The sequence below is a fragment of the Astatotilapia calliptera genome, chromosome 14 (genome assembly GCF_964374335.1).
Source record: "Astatotilapia calliptera chromosome 14, fAstCal68.1, whole genome shotgun sequence".
Classification (NCBI taxonomy): domain Eukaryota; kingdom Metazoa; phylum Chordata; class Actinopteri; order Cichliformes; family Cichlidae; genus Astatotilapia; species Astatotilapia calliptera.
The window spans coordinates 15,080,396-15,103,793 of NC_137435.1; the positions used below are offsets into that span (position 1 = coordinate 15,080,396).

Below are 23,398 nucleotides of genomic sequence, written 5' to 3' on the forward strand. Positions count from 1 at the left end.
GCAGAAAGTCATTGCCTTATTTGTCTGATTAGAAGAGAACAGAACATGCTGGAGTTTTCTGCCCCATCTCAGCAGGAGCAGATAAACAGGGAGCCAAGGTCGTAGCTTAGGCGCTGTGTGAGAGAAAGAATGTGAATGTTTAGGCTTTTATGATTAGGTGGGGGCCACTAGAGGCTATAAGAGGTTGATCAATGCTCCACCATTTTAAGATCTGATGCTGTCTGCGTACGGTGTCCATCTCCCACGCGTGTGATCATTAAAATCATTGTTTGACTCAACCCGGCCGGACCAGTGTTGTTATTGTGGTTTTTCCTCTTGTATCCATCCCCAATATTTGAATCCGTAACACTCTATATACTGAAATGATCACAGTAATTATGTCACCACAGCCTGCAGCTCTACATTTAACTGCAGGTCAGTGAGCTCTATCAGGTATGATTCAGAAAATCTTGGATTTCACAAGGAGGCAACTCACTGAATCTCCTCAAAAATGTGCAAGTGTTTTTCATTATGTTGACTTGCTTATTAAGGTATCTGCTATTTTACTGCTTTATTACTGACAGTTTACTCCAAGTTACCATTCCAGGTTATGGTTAACTTTCTTCTGTAATATTTTAGTTGACTGTACTATTCAGTCTCAATGGCTGTCACCTCATTCACTAGCCTCAAAATTGAGATTAGTTTAGCTTAATACCAGCCTGCTTTGCATCACTAACAGTAGTTTTAAATCAATGACATCCCAATGTCTCTCTTTCCATTACCTGAAAAATATTCTCTTTCAGCTAACAAGAAGAAAATGTCACTCCCTTATCTGCACATAGGTCAAGGAGAACGGGAATGAAGAAGCTCAGAAAAAAAGGTGTATTTCATATTTTATAAAATGATATGTGTTTAACTACACGTCTTCTGTTGCTTATCATTGGAAAAGGGTAAGATGTGAGAAAGAGGTTTATTTTTGATTGTGGTGTAGTTCAGTTTGCCACATAATCTTGCTAGCTGTTTCATTATGGACAGCTCTCAACCACCAGGAAGTCTACACTAGCAACAGTGCCCAGTGACAACTAGCCAGTTTTAGTTTGACGATATCTATTTTATATCTACCACACTTCTCGCAGTGGACCGGGAATTATTTTACATTCAGTTATTGATCATAATCAGACTTGGAACTGGATGAATACTTGGAACTGAGCAGGCTTGAACTACAGTATGCATTACTGAACCCAAGATCTCTTTCCCATGGTTTCTCAAAGCCATAATAAGCATATTTTGAAAAGTACAGGAGGTTCTTAAGTATTTGAATTCATATTTCTACTTGTAAAACGGCAAAGCACAAATCCATACTTACATTAGCAATGTCTCTCTCCAAGTCTATAACTCGTGTCACCTCCTCTCTAATGCGAGTTTCATTGATCGCTAATCCTCGGTCCTTGCGCATCAGCTTAGCCAGGTCAATCATGAATTGCTCATAGGCCCGACATGCCTGCAAATTAAACACAACTTGTAACTCACTGATTTCAGTAACCACTGACTAAATCAAGATTTGACTGATACAAAGTCTGTCTATAGCAAACATGCATATCAATTAAGGCAAAATAGGAAGCTGTAAAGTGAAACCAGAGCAACGGACGTCTGTTCCACTCACACATCTGGTTTGGATTGAGATAGAGTTATCAGCATTATGTGTGTTTTCGTTCATCACATACAAACTCACTACATTTCTAAGAGTAGGAATAAAATTTATTTGTGCACTGATGTGAACGGATGTTTCAGCTGATAGCCTCATCATTTGTGGTTTTTTTGGAACAAATTCGGAGGGACATGAAATCCAGGGGCTCAGGTGAATAGTTGGAACTGCTTTCATTATTCATTGATTAAAACGCTTTAACTGCACTGCACTGGCGTGTGGATTTGTATACATGTAAACATGCAAACTGACCTCTGCATAAGGACCAGTGCATGCATAGTAATCTCTGGACACCAGGCCAAGGCTTGTTTGCTGGTCAAACTGGCAAGGAGAAGAAGACATTTATTTTCAGTATCAAAGCCAAATAAAGGCTTAGTCATTACCTTCAGTGAACAGAGGGACATGAGGGCTTTTTGAATATGAACAGAGGGAGGTGAGTTCTTTTCCTTGCCACAGGCATACACCTACATGAATGATATGCGAGGTTGAATCCCTGTCATCAGTGCCGACGAAAAAGTTAACCAAGAGCAGAGTTCCATATTTCTCATTCAACTTGGCAATAACGTCCTCCAACCTCCATGTTCTCCCTGAAGAAATAAGAAAAAAGAAGTGAAAAAGAAGTGAAAAGAAAGAAATGGCATCAATAACATCATGCCCAATGACACTTGAAAAAGAACCAAAGTTCTCTACCATAATTGGTCTCCCAGTTGTCAACAGCTATAGGCCACTCAGACACGTCAGGCAGCATGTCAAGCAGAGGACTCCCCCCTCTCAGCTCAATTAAACCTAGTTAGAAGCGAAAATCAAAGAAAATAGGTTTTGCGGTGTAGATACATTTATTTTCTACCCATAAAATTGTGAAAATCAATTAAAAAGAAATTCAACCACTGTATTGCTTTTTATCAAGTACATACTAAACCTGTGGCAATTCAGAGGCCTTAGAGGAGTTTATTGATGTGGCTTCCAAAGCAAATCACTTCTGAAGAAAGCATTCATTTGAATCATGTAAAGCTGAAATACTGCAGTTCTTTTTTTTTTTAAATTGATGATTCATGTATATTTTCACGACAGTTTTGTTGATAGACAACACAAAAACTGAATAAGAAACATTTAACCTTCAACAGCAATTTACAAAATGACTGTTCACATTAGGATAATAGAAGATCTAAAAAGGCATAGCGTGTTAATGTCTTTTGCCTGCTGACTCACTCTCATTGGTACAGGACTTGTAAAGGGTCTTAGCCTTGGTGAGAGCAGCAGCTTCCCCCTCCACTGTTTTTTCAAGGACACCTTCAAATAAAGAAACAGAGCAAGCATGAAGCAAACAATCACAGACAAAGATGAAGAAGCAAAGTTGCTCACTGCACAATAAGGAAAGAGGGAGTAGTTGGGTGCATATAACCTCAGGTACAACATAGAGGTTTTATTTTTCTTATCTCTGGGGATTCAAAAATTCAAGAATTCAGCTGTCATGCGTATGCATTTTATTTATTTTAATTAAGGGATGCTTTCGGTCCTTTTGTCAGAAAATGGCGACACTAAGTAAATTATGATATAAAGCCTTTGCAGTAGATAGTAACCGGTGACAAAACAGAAGAAATGTAATTATTCTAAGAAGAAAAACATGTCACAGCTGTTCTTTTCAATTTAATTGTTTTATTTCTCTCTAAATAAAAACAACCTGAATAATTATTATGAAAAAAATATTCAGAAAGTGCATTTTTTTGAGTCATAAACAAGTACAGAATAAATGGTCTTCTGAAGATAGTTTAGGTTTGCAGAAAATAGACAAAAACAAAGCTTTGATCATTTTTATTTTAAATGTTATATAAAAACACAAGCAACATAGTGTGTATTGGAATTTTCCTTTGATATACCAGGTGCCCCAAGAGCAAAGCTAACACATCAATACACTGTCAAAATGTGAATAAGGTGAACAACCAGTTTTACTTTGAATGAATAAATAAATCAATGAGTAAACAGATAAATAAATAGTGTTCTAGCTCCCATCTTTTAAATGGGCATGATAAATGTTATCATGCAAAATCATGTAAAAATAAATGCATATTTTATTCTGTGCTTGTCACAAATACCTTTTGGCATGGGAGTTACGGCACAGAGCAGACGAAAAGAGGTGGAAAGAAATCAAGGTGCAACAAAGCTGAAGGTGTGGCAGTAAAGGGCCATTTGGAAACAAGAGTGAGCACCAGCGCTTGTTTTATTACCTGCGTTCATTGCCTCTTCAACACCTGTTGTGGGCATATGGACGCCAGTTAGCTCAGCCTCAGGCTAGATAGCATTTCTAGGTAGACAGCTAATCAAAATGAGTGATAAGTGTTGGGGTGTAAACTTGCTAAACTGAGGGGGAGGGCATGGGGACCAATACTCTTTTCCTGTGCCGCCTCAAGGCACCAAGTTGCATATTGTAGCTTTAAAGTGTAACTATTCCTACAGGAACTGCTGTCACTTTTCAGCAGCAGCACACGAGCAGGAGCAACACGAGGATGTGCCTAAATACATTTTCTCATCATCAAGGTTCAAACACCCACACAGTCAGTAATTTTTGTGTTTGCTGCAAACCGCTGTGGTTAAAGCAAGTTTATTGTTATGTGATGCCGGTACAGAGTCTGTGTCCTCGGTGCTTCAAAATAACAAAACCTTACACCTACACAGGAGGTATCTGAAACTTCAGCTCAAGTCCAGCTGCTGGTTTGTCATTCAGCACCAACAATATGAAGAACGTAACTCTCCCTGCACTACGCTGATAAATTCATGAGCATGACTATCACGTCATAATGTTTCACTGCAGTTCAACTAGTATGCTGGGATTTCTAGGGGTGGTTCAGGGAACCTTGAAGAAAAAATTAGAGAGATGGTGAGCGCATTGAGTGCATTGAAGTGATAGGAAACATTGTAACAATGTAGGGACACAACATGATGTAGACTAAAGATATTCTGGTATCACAAAAAAAAGCAAACATAATTACATTTATTTTTCTCCATCGAAAAAAGTCTCAACTTTTCCCCAGCTTTTAGATTTTTTGTTTCTGTTCATCAACTGTATAGTTGCTTTATATGGCCTGTATCATGAATAATACATGATGTAAATGTCTTTCAAGTCTAAGTGCCTTGTGATATGCTTTGTCTACATACGGAATGTATGTAAATAGCTGCACTTATGATTGCTGTTGCTATTGTTTATGACAACTCAAGAGAAAGAAGCAGCCTTTATGTATTTCACATTTTGAAAATGTATCTCATCAGGACTATATGTGCATTTACATTTTCAGCACAAGATAGTGCATTTAATGTGCTAGTGCACTGACCTTTCAAAGACTGTAACCCAGGTTCATATCTGTCTACAACTAACACCTTTCCCAGCTACAAGTAGTAGTTGTTTGTTGTGAATACCAGTACAAATGCACGTGCTTACAACTACAGTGCTGTGCAAAAGTCTTGTGTCACCCATTTCTTTATATTTTGCTTCTGAGGACCCAGACTTTCTTGTAATTATTTTAAATGGTTTTAAGCTACACTTTTCAAAGCTTTTTAAAAGTTTTTCGTGGGACATGGGCTTCTTTTTCTCTTATTTTCAGTCCAGTCCTTTAACCTAACCATTGTTTGTTAGTTTTTTAGCCCTTAACACTGTGTATGATTCATGCATTAAAAAAAAAACACCTAACTCAAGGGATGAACCAGTGTTGTGTCTACACAGAACAGAGAGCATACCAAAGAACCCATTTTAAATGGTGTCTTTAGGTATTTTGTTACTAGCCTGTTGTACAAACACATCATTTGTTCCTAACTCTATAGTTAAATCCTATGTAAAATGCCAAGGATAACACTGTTTCTTAGGCATAAAATAACATGTTTGCACCAACAAGGTGATTCCCAAGGAGCTAGGTGAAAACCTGGCATATCCCAGCGCAGTCTGCAGCGTGTCCTTAAAACAATAGAGGAAACTGGACAAGTGAAGTACAAAACATCTATAGTAGTATCTACAGAGTAGATTTAGCTCTTTCAATGCTGTGCACACAGATAACTAACAAAAACTTTTGGCCAAGGTACAGCCAAAGAGAAACTGCTACAGACCAAACTACAGAGATAATGCCCGTTCATGAACTCGTGGCTTCTCAGAACTGGCCTGCTGTCTAGAGAACCAGTCATCTAAACAACAAGAGTGAACGATTGAAGTCATTCATTTAGATTATTGTAGCATGTTTAAACATTTAGTCCCTCAGGGATGGCTTTTTGAAGATTTAATGGAAGAATTCATTGGTATAGCTAGCTTAGTATTTCAGACTGTGTGTCTCCTCTGCATTCATAAACTTCCGCTTGTTGATAGCCACAAAGACAAGCTGTGCAAACACTGTCTGGTTAGTACAATCCTCCTTTCTTGAGTCTAAAAGAAAGGATTTAAGGTCATTTTCCCCATGGCTTTTAGTGTAGCAGACTAAATATTCGGCAAATACAAGCATGTATAACCTGCATGGTAAATGGTAAACAGACTGGCTCTTATAGAGCACCTTTCAACTCTACCTGTACTCAACGCGCTTTATTCACCCATTCACTTTTTTGTGAATGCTTTCTATCTAACATTCACACACAGTCTCAAGAGCTTGGAAAGAAACATTCACGCACATTCATGCTACAACGGATGCAATAGAGAGCAATCTGGGGTTAGTGTCTTGTTCGAGGATATTTGGCACACAGACTGGGAGTACCCAAGGACCGAGCCACCAACCTTCCAATTAGTAGATGACATAATTTACTTCCCGTGCTGCACTCACCCTGATGTCTGAAAATTAGCTTTTTCTTTCTGACAACACAAAACTCATAAAAAATAAGAAATGAAATAATATATAAATCATGTGCTGTGTTGCTGCAGAGATTTTGACTAAGATCTAAGAAGGATATACAAAATATCCCTGACAAAAAATGCTACCAAGTAGTACCAACATTTCAAAAGCTTAAATGATATTTTCTTTGTTTTATTCTTCCTGGTTGTTTTGACATTATCCAAGGAGAGCAATTTCTGTGTTATCAAAAGTAAACTCTTCAGTGGGTGGTTAAGTAGGTAGGATGTGTTAGAAAGATAACCTTTGATAACCTTTTGACTTTGACAAGCCGTCACATAGCTCAACATGACCTGAAAGCTTCCTGACAATTATAAAGTTATCTTATAAATATTGCATCAACAGATATACACCATCATGCTGCACAGCTCAGTGACACACCAGGATCAATACAGGAAAGAGGATGGAGTTTAAATTACACGGGCGCTTGACAGCCAACTTTCCCCTGAGTCCAAAAGGACAACAATCCTGTCACTATGAGTTGGGTTGATATGAAAAGATAACAATAAGAACAAATTAGATTTTTTTAACTGCTCAAAAAAAAAAGGATTTTCAATGCAGCTCTCTACAGTTTAAAGATCTGGGTTTCCATAAATTACACAATTCATTTTTTTTTAGGAAAGATTATCAACTTTAATATTTAATTTATCAAGATCTGATATGAAATATCATTTTTCCCCTTTATAAGCAGTAGGTCTGCAAAATACATATTTGAGCAGTTTCACTCTTTGTTTCTGCAAATTCAGTTTGGATGAAATTTGTTTTCTACAGATTCTGGTGACCCATTATTACCTCAGTGCATCAAATACTGCTGATCTGTCACATGTTGCTGGCATCTCTTCCTTACACACAAAGTGTTTTGGCAGCAGCTGTGGCAGAGAAAGATAACAGTTCTGTTTCAAAGGTTGATATTCCTGTGACTCAGGGATGGCCGGAGGTTTTTCTTTTCTTATTATTGTTATTATTTCATTTTCAGCATCTGACTTCCATTGGGCTTTTGACTTACACTGTCACTCACGTGTTATCGTTAGACAATGAATACAGCTGGTCATGGTTCACAACAGTAATCCTGCATGTAGGAAAATGACACCTCACCACTAGGTTTAAATGTGGTGCAAAAGAGTGCCTTTGAAGCTTTCATAACGGGTGAGTAAGGGGGTGAGAGATGTGCAAAGCCAGCCACTCATTACACACATTAGTATGTGATGAGAAAAGGTTGGATTCAGAAATCCTTGGACACAGCTTTTTTTGTTTGTTTGCCATATGGGTTACTGTGGTTTGTACCAGTGACCATCAAATTATAATTGGTTCATTCTAGTGTTAAAGAAGAGTCATAAAAAGATTTCCACAAAACATGAAATGATTCCAAGAGATACCTTTTCAAATGGTATCTCTATCTCCTGCTGCACAAAACATCCTTTACCCCTTGGAATAAAAAGGAAAACAATCACGCTGTGACAGCCACCATCCACTGACCTCAAGCCTACTAAGAACATGAGGAGCATTCTTTAAAAGGAAGATCTATAAGAGTGGGCAACAATATAGCAGGAACCAGCAGCTCCGGGTGGCAGTATTGACATCCTCAAAGGAAATCCTGACTACTATACACAGACCTACAAGTAGCCCAACTGATGAGAGAGTTAGATTTAAAATGACATATAAAACCAACTTAGAGGTTTCTTTATTGTGCTTATTTTATGTTTATATGTGTTTTTGGATCACAGCACAGCACTGTTATCTATAGATCTGCCTCGGAAAATAGAAGATATAATTAACGTGGCTCAGACACTGCCTCCCCCACCTCTGAGTAGGCTGTTATCACCTAATTAAATGGTACAGCAGCTCAATCGGACTGAGATCAGGTGAGGGACAAGTATATTCTTCATCCTCCTATATTCCACCATAATGATGTTGTATCCATTAGTTTCTTTCAAAATTGGTATGCTGAAACACAGAGAACATCATTTATCCAAATACAAACACAGGCTAGAATTTTGCACCAAATGCTCAGTGTGTAGTTTTGAGTGGGTTTTTTTTTTTGGTTCATTTGCTACTTTTTAAAGTAATTTCCTTCCTTTTTCCCTCATAGGTCTACTTGTTTTCACTTCTTGCATAACTGCATTTCACTTCAGACTCTTTATACCTTGTTCGTATTTCGAATCCTCCCATTTTCTTATTACCATGTGTGCACTATTTATGTGCTCATTTAATTGTAATGATGTCCTGAGATAGAGACCCTTCACAGGGCGCTTCCTGCAAAAGGGCACAGATCATGTGTGTGTGATTGGATTACTGACTGCCTGGCGCTAATGTTTAACCACAGCAAAGGCTTACCCTTTCACTCTCTTTTCTACACACACACACACACAGACACACACACACACACACACACACACACAAACAAACAAACAGACACACTTTCTATCACCCCTTATGTGTGTATTTGGATTTATTTGAGAATGGATTTTGTGCCACCTGATGTTTGCTTGAGACGTCACGTCAATTTGAACCAAACCACTCAGCATGATACAGAATCCGAATTTAGAGTTTCTACCCTCTGCATTGCCATTTTATCCCTGAGTGTTTTTCATTCCACAAGGCATTTCACTTGCAGTGTTTTTAGTGCAGCTGGATTTGCTTACAATACATGACTATAAAGGATGTACTTAGTGTATATTACGAGCAGAAATTGCAAATGAAGTCAAGACTGAAATGAGTCAAAAGTGTTTTCAGACTCTAAGTTTCCTGCTTTACACATTTGTAGGGACAATAAACCCACTGCGAGGAAACGTCTTTACCAAAGGAATACAGATTAGCTTTAAAAATTTTATGCAATAGCTTTAACATCTCAGCTTCTCTGAGGCAGCCCCGTCTCCTGTTCCCATTCAGCTAAAATTTATTGAAATGTGTTATCTAAGACTGTGTTTGTTTGCGATATATCTGAAAATGACTTCCTAATTAAAATTTCTTTGTCTTTTTTTTCATGGCTTTGCTAATGCTGTACATTTTCAGGTAAAAGATATTATATCAGACCGTGTACTCAAGAATATTCTGGAGAAGCTTCTATCGGTTAATGTTGTAAAGAAGCAATTGCATAAAACCATAATATTTTTCTAAATGTCACAGAGTAGTCTAGAGCCATAATTCTAGCCAATCAGTGGCAGACTTGAAAAGAGTATCAAAATCAGAACATCCTATGATTCAACCCCCTGTGGTCTAGGCGAAAGGATGGTAGGAAATCATTCTGCTTTTTTTCTGAAAAAATACATTTCTACTCCATATGCCCAGTGAGTTTTTATTTATTTTTTGTTTAAGTGAAATTGGCTAGTCAGGTTTTTGTTTGCTCTCTGTGTGCTATTGCTGGGAAATATTTGGGCAGAGGAGCTATTCTGAGGGTCAGCTGCCCCACAAATAAAACGTTTGAAGCAATTAGGTTGGAAAAAAAACTATTTTTTGTTACTTATGTTTAAACTAAAATAGGCTGAACAACTGCACTTTAAATCTCCATTTGTTTAAATTAAATATTAATTACAATTAATATTAATACTAATTAGTTAATACAAATGATGTTTTGTTAATAGAATGTACATAAAAGATGCACATAGCCAATATAGTCATTGGATAGAAAAATCCCATTATGAGGCCTCGCATTAATAATAATGGATTGGATTTATATAGCGCTTTTCAAGGCACCCAAAGCGCTTTACAATGCCACTATTCATTCACACACTGGTGGAGGTAAGCTACAGCTGTAGCCACAGCTGCCCTGGGGCAGACTGACAGAAGCGAGACTGCCATATCGCGCCATTGGCCCCTCTGGCCATCACCGGTAGGTGGTAGGGTAAAGTGTCTACCGCCTACTGCCAAGGACACAACGACCAGGACAGAGAGCCTGGGAATCGAACCGGCGACCTTCCGGTTACAGATGCGCTTCCCAACCACGGTTGCCGCATTGACTGCTTTTGCTGTCATCATCTTAGCTATTAGAAAATAGAGGTCACAAGAAAGGAACAGGGGGGCCTTGTGGCAAATTGTCAGTCACCAGGTAAGCCCACCTAAGGCACACCCCTCTCTATCATCCTTTTTGACTCTAATTATAGTTTTAAAAATAAATAATATCTTGCGTTCAATAAGAAGCAGACAAATTGAACTAAAACCTTCAACGGATCTGGAAAGTGTTTACTCAGGTTAATGTTTAATTAGATCTTAGATTGCTTTCTGAAATCAAAGTAGCAGCCTCCTGCTGGCACATCAGCACTGGCTTCATGTTTCAGACCCATAAGTTACATGCAACTTTCATATACTTAGTGGTTATAGAGCTATTACATGTAGTCTTGTTCCCCATTCAGTAACAAAAACAGTAATTTCTTAGAGCTTGGCTGCGCCACAGCCTACTTTGCTATTGTGTAAACTAAAATAATCCCAGCAGTTGCTGAAACAGCCATATAGCTCAACACTGCAGTTTTCAAGTAAAGGTAGTAAGTATTTAGTCCCCCCCTCCCCCCCCAAAAAAAGCAAAATCAAAACTTTGTATATACTATACACTCGTTCTGTCAGTTCTTGTTAGTCAAAATGCCACTTTATTACTCTTAGTGTTATTTACACAGGAAACTCAGACATTTGGCTTTAGGACAGCTAGCAGGGGAGGTTATTACCTTAGTGGAGGTCTAAACTATTTCCTTTTATTCATAAGCATTTTTTCTGGCAAAAACATATTCACTTCAGGATTTTAGTTCAATATGTTTTTGTTGGAGAAGAATTACTGCATTAATATTCATATTATTTTTCTTGGCCACACACCTCAGGTCAGCTATATTTATTTGACGTGTTTATGAGGAGTCGAGTTTCTGTGGTGTTTTGCAACGATTCTTGCTGGAATTTTGATATGAGGAGGTCATGTGAGCAAGCTATTTATCGTGAGCAAGTCCTACTGTGGTCAGTACTGTTTGTCTTACAGTAAAGCCGTATTTCAGTTATTGTTGTCACAGACAGACAGTCTCTTCAGTTTGTCATAAGTTGTTAGCATCATGCAGAAAGAAAATCTCATATCTGGACACAGTGTTGATGCCACAGCTACCACACAGGTTTGTTTTGAAGCTCTTGATTATGCCGAATTCCACAAGAAACGTAATCTGCAGGCGCTGCCCTGGTTGGATTTTGCTCTCAATAGTCAGATTTAGACCTATACAAGAAGCACCTCACACAATCAAATCAAATCAAATCAAATCAAATCACTTTTATTGTCACATCACATGTGCAGGTACATTGGTACAGCACATGTGAGTGAAATTCTTGTGTGCGAGCTTCACAAGCAACAGAGTTGTGCAAAATACAATAATGTAAACAAGCAAAATACAAGAATGGCTACATCTGAAACTAATAAATATATGTACAATATATAATAGTATATGCATTTCTGGATGTGTATACTAAATATTTTTCTACGCGTGTGTGTGTGTGTGTGTGTGTGTGTGTGTGTGTGTGTGTGTGTGTGTGTGTGTGTGTGTGTGTGTGTGTGCGTGTGTGTGTACACATATTTTACAAATATGTGTACAAAATATGTACAAAATATGTGTACAAAACAAGAGAGCAGCAGTGTGCTCATATACAGATAATGCACAGATAAATGTACACACAGACACAGACACACACTTTGCACTTTAACAAACAAACACACACACACACACACACACACACACACACACATATATCTGCCTTTGTTCCTTCCTAACTAGTTTGTTCCTTCCTGAAACACACTAGTTAGTAATTAAAAGAGTCACGGTCAATTAGTTAAATTATTGCACAGCATGCCACACCTGAGGAGGGGGAACTGAAAAACAAAATTCTACCAGCCTCGTGCACCTACGTACACACAGCTGTGGTCACATTCAGGGTGCAGATCCTCATTACGGATCATTACAGCATTTTACAGCATCTGAGAACAATCCAAGGCATTTACAAGCAGCCACAAATCTACACAGCTATTCACACACATACACATAGATGGAGTCATTTTTATTGCATGTCAGAGAGCCTAGAGCTCTGTGGTATCCAGGTGTTTTCAGGCCCCTGCAGCTGTTGACAGGAAAAGGATGTGCTCATCAGTAGGCGGTAGTATCCAAGTAAGCATCGGCAGCCAGGCCTAAGATCAGAGGTCTTATATTTGAGACCTCAGAGCAGAGGTCACAACTCTTAGGTCTCACACTTACAGTAAATTTGCCTTCTTACATATTTAGTCAATAGAAACGTTTTAGGGGCAAAGGTTTTATGGCTATAAGTCTTCAAAACAATAGAATGTGCACTTCAGATCCAAGGCGTTGTGTTTTTATTTTGTTTTTTTAAATGAAAAAAAAAAGGACTTACACAGAGAAGCAAACAGAAAGTAAACCTGAACATGTGTGCATACAGTGCAGTCTGAGACGTTCCTACTGTGACAAGCTGAAGGAATGAGCGCAACACTGACTGCTGTTGGGGATTTAATCTGATGAATGACTGGAACCTCATGTCTCTCTGTGGTAAGCACAGCATTTAGAGCAATTAAGTCAATGATTGTAAAACATCAACCACTGCACTTTGCCCAGTGTTTCTGCCAAAACTTCCTTTCTTCCTTTCTCCTTTTATAGTAATGCAGCAGATATTAGCGCAAGACCTGATAAATCAGCCAGGTCTCAGCAACAATACAAGAGTAAGCATATTTTGTATGTGTAAAGTCATGCCGCAAACCCACACGGAGCCATGCAATGTGCATAACGGCACATACAATAGCATTTTCAAATGGTCAAATGAGTCTTTGTTGAGAAATGTTTCCTTCTTGCCCCCTTTGTGTGATTTTTATGAGTGCTTATACTGTCATTGAGAAGACAGAATAAAGCAGAAATGAATGGCTGTGAGTTGTGCAGTCCGAATAAGTTAATGTGCACTGCTTTTTATACCATCCCTAAGCTGTTTGTTAGAAGTCTAATTTAAAATCCCTGCAGTACCTCTGAGAATCTCGTGTTCAAGAAAATCACTGTGAAGGCGTAAGAGGCAGAATTTCAGCAATACACTTTTATAATTACACTACACAGAAGAAATAATGATGCAATTCTACCACTAAAAGGACCCTCTGAACAAAGGTATATAAATAAATGATCATTATGTTACAAGGCAATCTCTAAACCCTAATGAATGTTCTATTGATTGGTAAAAAGGTGTTGATCAAGAAGTAAAGAAAAAGTAACAAAATTAAAGAATTTGTTTTCCAAAACAAAAAAGTTTTAGAAAAGAAAAGCTTTTCACTTTAAAAATAGCATAGCATGATAAATCATTGTAACAGACAGCAGACAATATATACTTCATTTTGGATTAAATGCAAAAATTACTTCATTCACATCCACAATCATTTTTATGTTTTGAAACAAATCTCACCAACTGAAAATATCAGGGTAGAAAGCAAAAGAAAGACGATACTGTCCCAATGCACTAAACAGTGTGTTTATCCATCAAGACTGGACAAATGGATTACTCAAGGATGCTGCAAAGTCCACAAGACAAGCTGCACTTTAAACCCCATTTTTCCTTTCCCAATAAGGATGAATCTTTCTCATCCTCTCTAATCACTCTGTTTCTCCTGCAGCCACTCCACACTGTTTTTATTACAGAGAAAGGTACTGATATATACATTTCTAAATTTATGGCAGATGAAGAGTTTTCATTTTCCATGGAAAGTTTGTGTCCCATAAATATTTAGCACCCTGAAACAAAGGGCTCTGCCAACCTTCATGCAAACAACTTGAAATGAAGCATGGACCCATATGTACACACATGCTCAAATCTGCAAACACATTTGCACTTTAACTGCCTTTTTTGTAACAAGGACACTATACTCTAATGCCTACTAAAAACCTACAATACACTTGGGCGCACTCACACATGCAATGCTTAAATTGTGCTTTTTTCATCATAATGTGTTGGGATCTTTAGAAAACAGCTCACGCTCACACACATGCACACATATTGATAATGCCAACAAACTCCCAGCCCCCGTGGCATCAATGATATCTATAGAGCTGCGGTCCCTGATGGACAGTCCTCCTTACATGTAAACTAGAGAAACCAAGTCAAGCTCTCCTCAGTCCTACAAAAAGTAGACCAATAAGAACGTATTGTGCGAGTGCTTCAGAAGTTTTCATAAGCTAAAAGCTTTGATACAACCCTAATTCCAAAAGAATCTAAAGACAAACAGAATTTTATTTAATAGAATATAAAAGAATATCAGATGTTTCAATTGAGAAATTGCTTAATTTTAAGACAAATGTTGGCTACTTTTAAATCCAACAACTTGGACGGCCCCTCTCTCCTTTTGTCAGGGGGCCACAGCATCCATGTTTTCCAGAAATAATTTCAACACAATGGAAAACTAAAACAGAGACCTTTGCACACTGTTTTCTTCATTCTGCCTCAGTGCACCTCTGCACTGTGTTTTTAAAGTACACAACTCAAATTTCAATTTGTCTGACTACAGAACTTTGACTCAATCTGTTTTAAATGAGCTTTGGCCTAGAGAAGATGTTGGCATTTCTGCATCATGGACACACGGCTTCACATTTGTACGACAGAGCTTTAGCCAGCATTAGTGGATGGCATGGGGAACTGTGTTCACAGACAGTGGTTTCTGGAAGTGATCATAAGCCTTTTCAATGATTTCCAGAGATTTCTTCAGATTTTTCTCAGTTTAAACATTTGATATGTTTTCTGTGTTCAATTGTGAAATAAATACAACTTTATGACATTGGTAAATCATTGCATTCTGTTTTTATTTTTGTTTTACACAGCGTCCCAACTTTTTCCGAATTGGATTTGTATAAACACTTTGGTCTGATTGCCTGCTTGTCTTTCTGTGCGTGCATCTGCTTGCGCGGGTGTGTGTAGGTGTCTGACCTTTGAGGATGACCTCCAGTTCATCTCGTAAGATGTCAAAGGTGCTGTATCTAGAGGTGGTTTCAGGGATGATGTTCTTTTTAAGCCACCCTCCACAGGCATACTGGTAGAAGTTGTCACAGGGGTCCACGTTAGCGTCCATGTTCTCAATGAGACGAGACGCTGCATGGACAGAGAGGAAACAAACTCCATGAAATGAAGGAATACAGAAATAAGCAAGCCATTGTTTAAGGATATACAGTTTCAGTAAAAAATAACCAACAAATATATGACAGTGTATATGCAACCTATAATTTGTATTCAAAATTGTGTATAGTGCTGTATAGTTTTTTCAACAAGTGCAAGTCAGTGAAACCTACCATTGCACTATATTTGGACAAATGTATTGACAGCAAAAAGCTAACAAGCTGCAGGCTACACTAAAAGGACTTATTTGAGTATTACTGATGTGAACACATTTTTGTTTAATAATTAAAACCATTGTTAACTTAGATTTAATAAAAATAAATGCATTCAAAGAATAAATATTAGGCTGAAAACAGAAAATATACAGTAAATGAAATCCCGTAAATGTGTGTGAAGTTAAATAACCAAAAAGTTGAAACTAATTTTATTGGGTTTCCCCAAAAGCAGATCAACCTGCCCTTCTCCCAGTCATAGATGGCACAAATAGATGGATAACAAGCAGAAAAATAGGTCAGAGACTAACACAGATCAAATTTTGTTTCATAAATGACTGTCAGCTGAACTGATATTCTCCTTGAACACACATGTCCATTCTTAATCACTGCAATTTAGGTGGATAATGGCAGATGGCAACTTGAAGTTCCAGTTAACATGGTAGCCAGCATTTCCATTTTTATATGGCTTGAAATAATGTGATATAACACATTGATAAGTGATCTGTGAAAATCTTTCCATGTTTTCAGTTGTTATATAAAGCTAAAGATATGAGCTGTCTGAGGCATTATAAATGGTTGACGGCATCTTTTCACATACGATTCAGCAAGACAGTGAAAAATACTTCAAAACACTGAAATGCTGAAACTTCACAGAGAACATTGACTAAGCAGAACGAAGGTAGGAATTGTTAGGGCTCTTTCTGTAGGTCACTGAATAACCTGTAAAAAGAAAAGAGCATTTGCAATCATGATCTCCCTAAAGCCTGAAATGCTTGCTGTTGCAGTAGCATAATATTCAACAAAAGAAGATACAAAAATACAATTCTCTGGTATAAATGTAACATTTGCAGCAATGCAAAAGGAAAAAAAGCGGTATAATGACAGTGATTGAGTTCAGCTTAGCACCGGTACTCGAAAGATGTATACTTTTTTTAAACTGCAATTAAATTCCACAAGGCAGCTCAGAGATCTCCTGTGACAAGGCTGTCTGTCAAATTTGACTGAACTGGGACACCAGCTCCCCAAAAATGCATCAGAAATGAATCAGCATCTGTTGCTAGAAACGGGAGGTAGAGTTTTAACCAGTTAATCTTGTATTTCATGTATTTTTCTCTCCTATGAGATGTTTTTAACAATGTGAAAAAATAAAGTAATAATGTTTTATGTTAGTATAGATGAAGAGAGAGGCAGGGGTTCTTTTTTTTAAGGATAACAACAGAGTTGTTGGGAGCTACTCTTACAATTTTAGTAAAAATGTCATGTTCACTGACAGGAATCATGATAAAAAAAGAGGAGAGAGAGAAAGATAAGAAAAATTGGTTGTGTGACAACAGCTTTGTGTGATATTCATGAACGTTATACAAGATTGCTTATTGCTGGAGACGTGGTCAAAGAATATTTGCAGTTGAAATAATGAACTCCATAACAAAATCTTAATATGCTGAGAAAAAGAAGTTTCAGCTTTGGACTGTTTTGCTTCATCTATACCCGCTTAACGAATTACCAGTTTCTCAGCTTCTGTTTCCTATGAGAATCTGAAGTGACAATTTCTCCAAGAATGTATCTGAAATCCCTGGGCTTCATGAGGCAAACTCAGTTTTCCTATCTTCTCCGTCTTCCCTTGAGAAGAATCAAAGCCTGCGGAACGAGCCATTAAAGAGAATGCACAAACAAACACTGCTTACCTGACTGTGTGCAGTCCGCTGTGGTGCAGATTTCATCTACAGAAAATGCAAAACAAATCATTACTCAGTGGGATTTTTGCAGCTATCAGTCATGATGTCATATCCTATTCCTCTTACTCCACTTCCATTTTCTCTCAGTTCCTTTGTTTATTTGTTCTTCTTCTTGCAAATAACGTGTGTAACTCTCACTATCAGGAATGATTTAGATGGTAAAGTGTTAATGAAATTCAGTCTGACACAAGAAACAAAGTACTGTACGACCTTGAACAGAATGCTTCATGAGTTATGTGGAATTGCACATGATGTGCGCACAGCTATGTGCATGAACGGGCACAAACAAGTTGTTGAACTTTAATCTTCATGACTTGGTAGTTTACACATTTATGAAGCAAAATGCTATAAAAGCCTCAAACTTAATTTGATTCCTCTTTCTGTTAGATGATTGTTTTCTAAACCTGCAAATTTTCACATTCCTTTTATTATTATTTAATCTGTACATCTATAAATAAGCTTCCTATTATCACTGTTAATTTATTCCTACATAGCTTGTGCCACATTCCATTAACCCTGGATCTGCAGTGATATAAGTGAAACTCCTAATATTATGTAAAATGAGCCTTCTGTCATGTGCAAGTGACAGTTTAATAAATCATAAAGAACATAAAAAAGCACGAAAATTCATGTATATGTTAAAAAACTGACAAATGAAACAAACTTATTTGGCTTCCACTGGCAAAGAAAGGTTTTCTCAGTGTCCTTTTATCATAATTTCTCCTGATTTGAAATAAACATCAAAATATATTTACATATATTCTCATCTGAGGTCAGATTTTGTACAATGGGTGTACAAAGGTGCCAAAAAACACAATGGAAACTTTAAAAAAAGGACCTTTAAGAGTGTCTTCTTCATTCTGTCTCAGTGACTGCACTTCTGCACTGTGTTTTTAAAGTACACAGCTCAAGTGTCATCTATCACCTGAACAAAGTGCTGCTCTTCAGCAGGCTTCTTTGTGCTCACCATTAACCATGAACTCAGTTGAAAGCAATTGTCCTTCCATGTACACAGTTTAAAGGCAATCTTGAAAAGTTTGGAAAAGTTTGGTTAAGATGAGAAAAAAATGCTCGGTAACACTCGGTGACTGTCAAAAGTATTTTTAATTACTTGATGCATTTGTATTGATAAGGATTTTGTTAGGTGCAGAAAACCTTCATCAGCATGAGCCTGACAAAAAACCCCAAAATGTTTGTCCTTTGAGCTACTCAAGGTTTTCGATATTTCTTATTTATCTTTATCAGTCTTCTGTTGTTAGATCACTCACCCGTCTTCTGTGTGGCAAAGAGGATGATGAGGGCAATGATGACAATGAAGAGCAGGGAGACAATAGTAATGAGGCCGATCTCCAGGGAGGTCCATCGGAGCTTCTTAGCCGACTTGGGGGTGTTGGTCTCTGTCATTCTTGGCACTCCTTCTTCAACTGCCGCCTGTATCAACTCACCTACGGAGTTTTGACTGAAATGATTAGTCAGCTGAGAGCAAACTAATCAGCAGCTATTCTAATGAGCAACAAATTCTGATTTAGTAAGCAAAAACTTTAAAATGCATATATGCTGACGTTTGTAGTTTGTGTATACTGGTTGCACAAAATAAGTAACTTAATGTTGGCACATTGGGACATTTTTGCAGTTTTGTGGCAAATGTTGCTTTAATTTATTAGAAATGATTCAATAATTTAATATAAAAATAATAATTCAATCTAAATATAACAAAATGAATGGGTTCAGATAATAGCAGTGAGCCAAAAATATAAGTAGAACTAAAAATCCCAGTCTTTGGGAACCTTAAAGTTTGGGAATTTTTTTTTCTCTGTTTTTTTGGACCATGTACTTTTCTAACATGAAAGGTATTAGTTGAATCTTTTTGTTGCTTTCTTAGGCACATGCAGAAAAAAGAAAGAAAAAGTTAAAAGGAGATAAAAGACACGGCAATGTTAGGAAAACAAATGAGGGGGAAAAAAGAAACCGTAAAAACTTTTTTTTTCTTGGAGTGAAAGGTGAAAATAATGGAAGTTCTTACCCTGGTGACTGTACGCTCCCAACAACAAAAAAAAGGAAAGCAAAAGAAAACAAAAACAAAAGAACAAAACGCAAAAACAGAGAAGGAAGCACACACTTCTGAAGAACAGAAAACAAGCAGAACCTTTCCTCTGCTCTTCTCTATGCAGTGTTGTTTTCCTCTCCGGGGCCAAGTGAGAACTTTACAAAGTTCATGAAACAAGTAGTTAAGTCTATCTCTGAAGGCAATTAATCCTTAATCCTTTAACAACGCTGCACAGACATGCACTCATTCAGTGACTGCACACAAACACTCATCCACAGCCATGCTCTCATACACACTACAAGCTATAGTGTCATGAGGTGTCTATGCAGATGGGTGAGTCTTGCCACATGCAGGCTGAGATGAGAGCGCTGCGTGACCAAAGGACAAAGTCTCCTAACTTTCTTTGAATGAACAGACAACTACAGACACACATCATGTCCTGTACTCCCACACACCCCCAATCCACATTTATCAAACGTAACCACAGTCTTGCTGGATGTAAATTCACCTATCAATCCACTTCATGACTAAACAATAACCCGAGGTAAAGTAAACCTCTGAGGTTATGGCTGTTATCTAGCATGATAAGCCACTATTACACACACCAAGCACAGATCCCCACAGGCAGGGTGCTTTCCCAACTCTACACCGAAACCAAAGCATGTAAGACATCACCAAGATTTACTACAGGGAAGTGACAACTGGATTTGTTTCTACAACTGTAATAAAGGCAAGGGAAAATATGGAGGGGAAACAAGTGATTGAAAAGATAAAAAAAGGAGATGAGACAGTACGATGACACAAGTTGATATGTTAGTCGCAACTTCCTGTCAACCCCTCTCAGACTGCAGGAGGGGGCAGAAACTTTGTCTGCGAACACACACATCACTGTGACAGCAGTCCCACAGCTCTAATAAAACCATGTGTGCATGTCAGCATTGTAGAGGTTGTATATTATATTCAGCCACGCTTCTTGACACTTTGCATGCCAAGAAGTCGAATGTCTGCAAAATATATTAAAAGGGAAACTGAACATAAAGACGCAGTGAAGGAATGTGCAAAAAGAGTTGAGAGCAAGAGGAAGAAAAGGTGCAAGAAAAACTGAGCAGGACACTGAGAGGTCCTGAGTGACTCCCTAAAAGTGTATCCAGGCACGTTTAGCGGAGTCCTATAGGAGCACTAATACTGTCCCACTCGTGTTCTATTTGTCATTACGCTTACTGCTGTGTTTCTGGGGCTACAAATATAAAGTAAGGTTATTCTCATTTACTCATTAACATTGGATCTGGTTAGGTTAAGGGGACCTGTTAGCAGTGACAGTGATGCTTTTATTAAAGAGGTTTACTCTGTCAGTGTGTGTGACAGAGAACACCTAATCCATGTTAAATGTTGCTACTCCAGTTACAGGATGCAGTCAATATTTTTTTTTTCTAATGCTGTGGCTCTGAGTGTATTTGAAAAGTATGCACTGCTGTGTCTGTATTTTAAGATAATAGTTTATGAAAGGAGCCACAAAAATCAAAACTCATTTTTTTCCCACTCTGTCTGCCTTTCTTGATATATCTAAAACATAAACAGCCCAAATCTTGTGAGACCACACAAACCCCTTCAAAATTAAACCCATCATTCACTGAGACACCTGAAAACACCCATGTGCCCATACGCACACGCACACATACACAATCGACACAACACTATTTGCAAAGTCACTTTTTTTTTTTTTACAACTTACATACATGTGAGCAATTAATATGTCCAGAGTCTAAATGGGTTTGAATACATGGAGGAATGTGGCCTACTTTAACTGAAAATAACACCACCTCTGAGATGTGATTTTTAGCGCGGGGCCTATAGCTGCACACTGAAGACTAAAATCATCTTTGAGTGAAGAGTCCCTGTGCGCAAAAGTGCTGTGATCTAGATGAAATGAAGTCCACCTCTTAAATTGCTGTCCAAATGGTTTTTGCAAAAGCAGTATGAATGCAACAGTAAAAATAACTTTTAAAGGGATATAACACCAAACTTACAGCAACACCACCAGTCCGCACACAGCTGGAATACAGTGCACTAGTATCACAGAGAGGTTAGAGGATACCCAGCTGGAACAGTGTTTTCTTGACGCACCAAATGCATCTAAGTTTTAAACTATGGTGGGGAAAAATATAAGCCTCAGCGCACACACCGTGCTTCGCAACCGAGAAATGCGTGCCAGCTCCTCATCTCCTGTTGCACGTCAGAAACTCCGAGGGGGGTGGCATGATCAACTGGTGCACGCTGCCCCGTGTCACTGAAGCAGCACGGGCGCACAAGCAAAACCGATGCGCGCGCACACACGCGCGCACACTCACACATACGCTCACACACACACATACATAGAGGCGCCGACGCACACAGATGGCACAGCTTTACAAGAGCGCTTGGTTTGCGTGAGCGACTTACCAGATATGTCGGGAAATTTACGGTCGATGATATATATGGGCATCACATCCACTGATCAAACATCCATCAAATCCACGGAGGGAACGCGAACTGCTGATCGATCTATTCCAGACGATCTATTTGCTTCACCCGGGATTTCAACAAGACACAAACCGATCCCGCCTCTCTTCTTCTCCTTCTTCTCCCTCTTCTCTTTCCTCTGGCTGTATATTCTAGGAGTACAAGAACACACAAACGAACACACTCACGCACAGACCCTTCTCTACAACTACCTACTGTACTATACCACATCTACCCAGAGAGGATCGCTGAATTGAAAATGATCCATCAGAGTCTTGCGCAACTGTGTGATCCACACAGGGGAGACCCCATATTTATACAGCCCGTGACATACAGTAAAGCAGTGAAGTAGCCCTCTGAAGTTAGCCGTCCATAGAGTCGTTGCCTCCTCCGCTAGGGCGACGTTTAGAAGTGACCCTGTCAGCTGCACTTGCTACTAGTGGTGCCTAAATAGCCCCAAGGCGCAAATTCAGATGAACAGTGCCATGGACTGATGTGTACCTTATTTCGTATAGCCTACTTATACAGCTTTTAGTAGCTTTTAAGCCTGAGCAATAATGGCAAAATGTACAGCAAATTCTCTGTTTTTAAGCTACACTATGCTTAATGGGTCTAAAATGCATAATTTGAATTAATAAGGACGAGCAGCTTTTAATGGAAATATTGCCTGCATTGATTTACATATGCAAGAAAAAATGATTTGTAATAGTGCAATCGACATGTAGGCAATAGGGACACGTGGATTAGTCTTCCTTTCTTTTCTTTTTGTTTCTTTTTTTTTGTCCCTGGAGGCCTAGACAGTCCTAAAGATGCAAACATAAAACATGTATTCACCACTGATTCACCATTGACTACTTATTGTTGCAGGGTCTTTATCTCAGAATAATAAAGTTCCTTGAGGCGACTGTTGTTCCGATTTGGTGCTATATAAATAAAATTGTATTGAATTGAACTGAACTGAACCATAAAAATCTACACCGTCTATGTGGAGTGATCTCAACAGTGAATAGAGATTGTCTAATTCTTTTTAAACTGTCAGTCTATTCTACCTAAATCATGTTTAATGTTACCAGGGCTGGGAGTGTTATATTAAATATATCTGTGGATGTATGAGAACTGTTTGGCCTTGTCATAGTATCGTGCCTATTGGGTGTTAGTGAGTTTTTAAGACAAGTCAAAAAAAACAAAAAACTTAAATTTATTATATTCTCCATGTTACTGTTGAGTTAGTTGTGACCTTTTGCTCCTACTCCACT

General features: G+C 38.2%; 1 protein-coding gene across 3 annotated transcripts in view; it reads right to left on the bottom strand.

The window, feature by feature from the left end:
- The window catches only part of LOC113036237 (neprilysin), a 35,226-nt gene extending 12,684 nt beyond the window's left edge, over positions 1-22,542 (bottom strand). The window contains exons 1-9 of one of the 3 annotated variants that reach the window (XM_026192443.2): positions 22,083-22,542; positions 18,865-19,041; positions 17,546-17,581; positions 15,460-15,621; positions 2,894-2,974; positions 2,375-2,470; positions 2,153-2,271; positions 1,937-2,005; positions 1,346-1,480 (exon numbers count right to left, since the gene is read on the bottom strand). In XM_026192443.2, coding sequence (XP_026048228.1) covers positions 1,346-1,480; positions 1,937-2,005; positions 2,153-2,271; positions 2,375-2,470; positions 2,894-2,974; positions 15,460-15,621; positions 17,546-17,581; positions 18,865-19,041; positions 22,083-22,125 — 918 coding nt within the window. In that variant the 5' untranslated portion in view covers positions 22,126-22,542. Of the gene's footprint in view, positions 1-1,345; positions 1,481-1,936; positions 2,006-2,152; positions 2,272-2,374; positions 2,471-2,893; positions 2,975-15,459; positions 15,622-17,545; positions 17,582-18,864; positions 19,042-19,619; positions 20,466-21,670; positions 21,990-22,082 lie in introns of those variants that run through there. The other 2 variants (XM_026192446.2, XM_026192444.2) reach the window with 2 other exon arrangements.
- Between the last annotated feature and the right edge of the window lie 856 nt (positions 22,543-23,398).